Source organism: Sipha flava, unplaced genomic scaffold (assembly GCF_003268045.1).
Source record: "Sipha flava isolate LNK unplaced genomic scaffold, YSA_version1 19198_pilon_pilon, whole genome shotgun sequence".
NCBI classification, from domain to species: Eukaryota; Metazoa; Arthropoda; class Insecta; order Hemiptera; family Aphididae; genus Sipha; species Sipha flava.
Window position 1 is genome coordinate 1 of NW_020272654.1, and position 6,685 is coordinate 6,685.

The window sequence follows — 6,685 nt, forward strand, 5'->3', positions numbered from 1 at the left end:
AAAAAGGGACAATTCAAATATTTCTCATTTTGTACCGGGCTATATTTGGAAACAAAAAACATCACAGTATGCAGGAAAAACAGTTTTTCCTTTTTTTTTATACATGGATGATGTAGAAATAAATAACCTCTTAGGGTCTCATTCAATGAATCAGTCAATATCAGCATTATATTATAGTTTTCCACTAGCAGAAAACAGTTCAAAACTTTCTAATATTTTTTTAGCTGCCCTGATAAAAACCATTGATTACAAAAAATTTGGGAATGAACTATGCTTAAGAAAATTAATTACAGAGATAAATATATTTGAAAAGGAAGAAATAAATATTACGACACATGACAAGAAATTTAAAATCTACTTTATTCTAGGATTAATATTGGGTGACAATTTAGGATTAAATACTATGCTAGATTTTAGCAAATCATTTTCAGCTAACTTCTATTGTCGATTTTGCAAAACAAGTAAATCTGATGCAAAAGGACTTTTTGTTGAGAATAAACAATTAATGCGTACAGTTGACAACTATGCTAATGATGTAAACACAAATGATTTTCTAACTACTGGAATTTATAAAGAATCGATTTTAAACAAAATTTACAGTTTTCATGTAGTCAGTAATTATTGTATTGATATAATGCATGATATTTTCGAAGGAATATGCCACTAAGACTTATGCCATGTACAGTGGCGTATACAAGGGGGTTCGTGGGGGTCAAATCCCCCCCCCATTAGCTTTTTATTATTTCATTATTTTTTGTTTTTCCTTATATTATATAGTATGCACTATAAAAAAAATGTTGTGATGTGAATCTATCGAGCTATTGAATTTTGAAAATTTAGTCAACACTGAAAACCATTATAATTTTATTTTCGTTTATTTATAGCAAAGTAATGTTTATTTGGTATTTTAGTCGAAATGCCAATGACGACTATGATTATACTTTATTATAGCTTATCTTATAATTTATAGAGACAATACTATGTATATAACAATATGTATGCAACCTGGGCTTCCACTGAATGTCCGTGTTTAAAATATCGGATACTATCGTTGTTAAGAGAAAAGAGAATGAGATCATTATCGTTACGGATTTAGTTCACCGCGTATACATAGTACATTCTATTTATTTATCTGAAACCTAAAAAAAAAAAAAAAGAAATTCATGGAATAATTGATAATTTATTGAACCTATCATGGATTCGTGGAGAAACATAGTTCATAATTGTACCCACATTTACAAAAATAGCAGTGTCGTCAGACGTCAATGCAACATTTCGATTACCGAGTATAAAACACTACATCAATTAATCTATTTTAGTCTATTATAATTATAATTTACGTTATTATTGTACTCGGTGCGCACTGAATACAAATAATACGTCAAATTGAAAACGATTTAAATATAACTTTTACTGTATTATTTATAAACATGGTCTACAATATATTCAAACCAACTAGCATCTGACTACACGCGACAGTGAATAAAAATAATAAAATTATTAAACAATTAAGTTGATAACTATAACATTGTTATAACTTATAATATTAGTTATTTAGTTATTACTTTATATAGTAATCAAACATGAGTAATAAAAGAAAAAATAATACTTTATTTTTATATTTCAATAAAAGTATAAAGTCAACTGTCGATTCAGATCCAAATGATCCACAACCTGCACCAAGTCAACAAAAACATACAGACACAGTAAATTTGGTGAGTAAAAAAATTGTATGCTTGACTATTTGACTCATCTGAGTCTTTAAGTCTCCTATTTATGGGTTTCTAATGTTTCTATAAACAATATTATGTTATAATTTTTTTTAAGACAACATTTTCATTAGCAAGGGAAAATGATAATTGGTTTGTTTGTTAATTGTGATTTGAGTGATACTGATAAAAACCTAGTAAGTTATTTAATTATATACAAATAGTATTGTACTATGATATTTAAATGAATCATTTTTTTAAATTTACAAAATAATAAAATACATTTGTTTATAGATTAGTGAGCATAACGCAGAGGCAAAACACGAAAAAACACAGCACGAATAACGGTAGCATTCTGTAAGTGACATCATGAATGTATTTTCCCCACTCCCATTTTTTCATAAATTCCGAAGTGAGGCAACCTATATATTTTAACAACCTTGGTTCTATCAGACCAAGATCTATAAAGAAGTATATGAGTGAACTGAAAATGGTTTTATAATTATTAATTTGTCACAAAATTTTAAATTAAATTTATCACTATACTACCTTCTGGTTTTCAATAATTATGTCATTAGTCATTGTTCGAAAATGTCTTGTTGAAGTCTTTTCAGACGATTTTCAGAACGAATAGATGGGGATTCATCATTTGCCAACAGTTTTAAAGATGGAACAGCTTCATATCAACAACAAAAGCAAATGATAAATAGTTAATTTTTAATTTTTTAAATCTTTTACTATAGATATAGGTACCTAACTACTTAAAGATGTATTTTAATTTTAGAATTAAATTCATTTTTTGAAAAGTTATGCCAAGTACAGAATAGGTCAAACTAGTTAGTTGCATATTATTCATAGAATTGTGTATAAATTTATATTATCTAACTATGAAAAAAGTACTATTAGGTAAATAGGTACTTAATTTTATATCAGATATTACCTATATTAATAATTGTCACTCTTACCTGATTTTTTTAATTGTCTTTTTACTTTTAAGTTAAGCAATTCAGCTTTCAAATTTCTTTCAAAATCATCAGCGCTAAAGTGTTCAGAATAAATATGAGATGACTTAGGATTAAATTCGTCTGCTAGTTTTGTTTTCAAAATCCATGTTTTTAAACGTGACGCGGCACACTCGATAACGGTGGTGGGTGCGCACGTGTCGCTGGTGCGATGGGTACCGTTTTGTGTATGGTATAATAAGAATAATAATAATAACAATACACCGTTTACCACACTGAACTTATGAGGTATATATTACACGAATAAAAAAAGAATGGTCACAATGGTTGTTATTTATAACAAAAAGATTGACGAAAATCGCGTGAAGAGATGTGTCTCCGTACACGGTATCGGAAAAACAGCACGGTTACGTGGTGGTACCTGTCGGACGTCGTAGCGACCGCTCACGTCCCCTGTTCGGTGATGGATGGGAGGACGGGGTGTGGCTGCGACGTTGCGTGCCGCGAAGTGGTGGTTGATGAGAGAGATAAGGACACGGTCGGCAACTGCAGTTTCGGTAACGGTTGCCGCACGGGTCTGCGTCATACTCCCCCGCCAAACCACCAGTCGCGATACTGCTCAAGTTTGGTACGCTATCTCCCCGTGACTGTTATGGTGTTTCGTCCATCGGCAATGTCCGGACTTATTGAGTCGGGTCGCCGACTAACTGTACCTCCATTGTGGTGTTCCCCAGTCGTGGTGGGGACGACGCCGAGGCGTGGAGACGATGTCCAGTCTGTGGTAGACGGGTCGTATCCAGCCATGGTGTCTAATCCGCCCTGGGGGACGTGAGTGGTGTGGAGAACACGGGCGGGCCTTCCTCAATGTCCGGGAATGTTGGGAGTGGTGACCCGGGTTTGTCGAGGATTCGGTCATCGACCTCCATCGCCTCCCCCGAGTTGGTGTCTTGCTCCGGTCGGTGTTCCTGGGCGGAACTACCTGGTACCTGTGTTGACACCTGCACCGTCTCCCGACCTTTCGGATCGGTGGCCGGCCCTGCCGGGGGAGTCGCCTTCGTCAGCCGGTACTGCTGACTCGGGCCTTCCCTCTCGGCTTTTGCCCGCAGTCTCCTCTGCCGCTGGTGTTCTCTCCTCCGCTCCTTGGCCCGTTCTGCCGACCGCTTGGATGTTGCCGGTGTGGCTGGCTTCGCGGGCTTTGGCCAGGGCTCCAGTGGTCCTGGCTTGTCGGATGGAGGTGCAGGTGGTGGCGTCGGCAGGCGGTCCACGTATTCCACGCGGCTCGGCATACCCGTCCACTCCGTCGTCGGTGGGTGCGGGTCCGCCGGTGGCATCCTGGGCACTAGCGGACGTCCCGGAGCCGGTCTCAATCACGGCGCGGCAGCAGTGGCCGTACGGAGCTAATGTCTTGCCGTGGTGGGCTTGTGCTCTGTTTGGCGCCGCGTGTTGTTGGTGTTGTACGGACGGCCGGTGCTGCGCTGATTGCTGGTGTAGCACACCCCGACCCCATCGCCTTGGTGGTTGGGACCCGATGGCGGGTCGACGGGCGCGGTGGTTTCGGTGTTGGTGGAGTGGCCGGTGACCTCACCGCCGAGGAGCCGAGGGACCTCACCAAGTCGGTGGTCCGGTCCGCCCACCCCCGAAAGTAAGCTGCCCAGAGTAGTGGCTCAGCCCGCAGTTGAGCGACTCCCGCCTTCCGGACGTCGTCCGCTATGCAACAGTTCCCCATCGATCCTTGCACCGTGACCGCCTCCTTGACTTTTTCCAGCATCTCCACAACCTTGGAGGTGTCCATTACTGGTTGTTTACGGTGACTGGAGGTGATGCTAAAAAACGCGCAATTGTGTGTGTAATTAATGGTGTGCGCGTTTTAGGCAGGACACGTGGATTTTCCTCGGCGGTTGCTGATCGGTTAAGAAAACTCCTTTACCAATCCGCTTGTCCAGCCTTACGGGGCCCCACCATTTCGGTGCGAATCCCGCATGAAATCCCTTGTGCGCCTTGGACAAGTGATGGGCCTTATATAGTACCATATCTCCCTCCGAGAATTTGCATTTCTCGGCCACTATGTCCCGGTTGTGTCTGCCTGTGATTTCTACCTCCCGCTTAAGTCTATCCCTGTTTATTGGTTCGACCTGCGTATGTGATTCAGATTGTAGGGTCCAATCTCCGGGTCTTTAGCACTCGCGTCCGAGTATTAACACCGATGGTGGATATCCTGTCTGTACATTGCGCCGGTTTCGAATAGCAAATAAAATGGGGACTAACTTCGTGTCCCAGGTGGTGTGTTTACCGTTGGTGAGTGTCGTGCGTAGTCCTGATTGCGGCGCTCGACCGGGTTGGCTCTTGGGTGATAGGTTGGGGTGGTCCATCCTTCCGCCCCCCATTGTTCAATCGCGCTAAGCATGTCGTTTGACACGAACTGGGTGCCGTTGTCACTGAGACAAACGCGGGGGTAGCCGAAACGTGAGAAAAATTCTCGTTCGAGCGTTTCGGTAATGTTTTTAGTAGTTGCTGTTCCGAGCGGGTATGCCTCGGTTCATCTACTGAAGCAGTCGGTGTTTACCAAGATATAGGATTTTCCTTTACTCGTGTGAGGATAGAGTCCATTAAATCTATACTGATAACCTCCCAGGAGTGTCGGGGTTTCCTGGAGTTGGTGGGGTTATTCGACCGTGAGTTGAGTGGTTTAATACATGCACATATGTGACATGACTTGACATACAGCCTCACGTAGTTTTTGAGCCCCTTCCAATAGAAACGGTCCCTGACTGCCCGGTAAGTTTCTTTCCACCCTGGGTGACTAGCCGTGATGTGGTCGTCATACCTCCAGATCACCTGTTGGGATTGGGTTTTGGGTATCACGATTGATAAGTGGCCCTTGACGTTTTGCCGCAGGAGGCCATCCGATAGGACAAAAGTGTCCGTATCTTTCGTGGCGCTTCTGGTGTTACGTGCAAGGGTGTCCGACTTAATTGTGTTGATGATGTCTCGCGTCTGGGGGTTGTTGGACTGCCAAGACACGAGTGTTGTGGTAGAAAACGGGACGTCAGGAAGTACGTCGACCGTTTCTGTTGTGGCAAAGATATTATCAGCTGGGGGTTTAGTAGTGTTGGTGGGTGGTGATGTGGGTACCCCTACTAATCGCTCCTCAATGATATCATGCTCAGTAAGCTTGGTTCTGCCGACCCGGTCGCTACAAACAGCCGCGTATTCGTTCAATACAGTGGTGGAATTTGCGCGCGTTTTCGGGTGTCCGGAGATTTCCAAAGCTGATAAATCGGGGGTTGTGTTGTTGGGTGCGGTGCGACCTTTCCAACATGTGGTGGTCCTCTTTCTAGCGCCCAGGTGAATAGTGCATGTGGCGTAATCCCAAGAGACTTCGTGCTCTACGAGGAAGTCATGTCCTAGTAATACGTTGTAATACAGTTCATCCATTATGGTCGCTTCGAAAGGGATGGTGAGGTCCCCGATTTTGGCTTCGAAGGCGGCGGTACCACTTGTGGAGGTGGTATGTCCATCCGCCATTCTAACCAGTGTGGGTAGTCCGTTTATGGGTGATCCGAATTTACGGGCTATGGTTGGGCTTACATACGATTTTTGGGCCTGTGAGTCTAGAAGTGCTGTTATGAAACCAAAAAAAAAAAAAAATGATAGCATTGACGTTCATCCATATTTAAATTCAATTGTTATTGATTTGTTACCTAGTTACCTATAAGCATTGATTATAGAATAGATAGATAGTCCATGGTATAGAGATATTAGGCTACTAAAATTATGTTTGTTCTAGCTGCCGATAGAATGCGTTGTATAATAGAAAAAATAATTATTTTACAATCTGTATAGATAAATACAGAACAAGCGTCGAGCGCTGCCGCACTGAGCGGGGCGGGCCACGGGTGCTCATAACTCAGTATTGCATTGCGCCATTGCGGTCAGAGTTATTTATACATTTTATTGATATTTAATTCCTAGCACTCGTACCTAATGATTTACTATTTTAAATGATATGATTAA

The 6,685-nt window shown here is 41.7% G+C and overlaps 1 protein-coding gene across 1 annotated transcript; it reads right to left on the reverse strand.

The window, feature by feature from the left end:
- Positions 1-3,480: 3,480 nt before the first annotated feature.
- Positions 3,481-4,002, reverse strand: LOC112681489 (extensin-like). The gene has a single exon (XM_025551741.1). The coding sequence runs from the start codon at positions 4,000-4,002 to the stop codon at positions 3,481-3,483; it is 522 nt and encodes a 173-aa protein (XP_025407526.1).
- Between the last annotated feature and the right edge of the window lie 2,683 nt (positions 4,003-6,685).

Bases quoted from the DNA above. Each gene is read 5' to 3' on its own strand.
- LOC112681489 (XM_025551741.1), bottom strand. From the start codon at position 4,002: ATGCCACCGGCGGACCCGCACCCACCGACGACGGAGTGGACGGGTATG.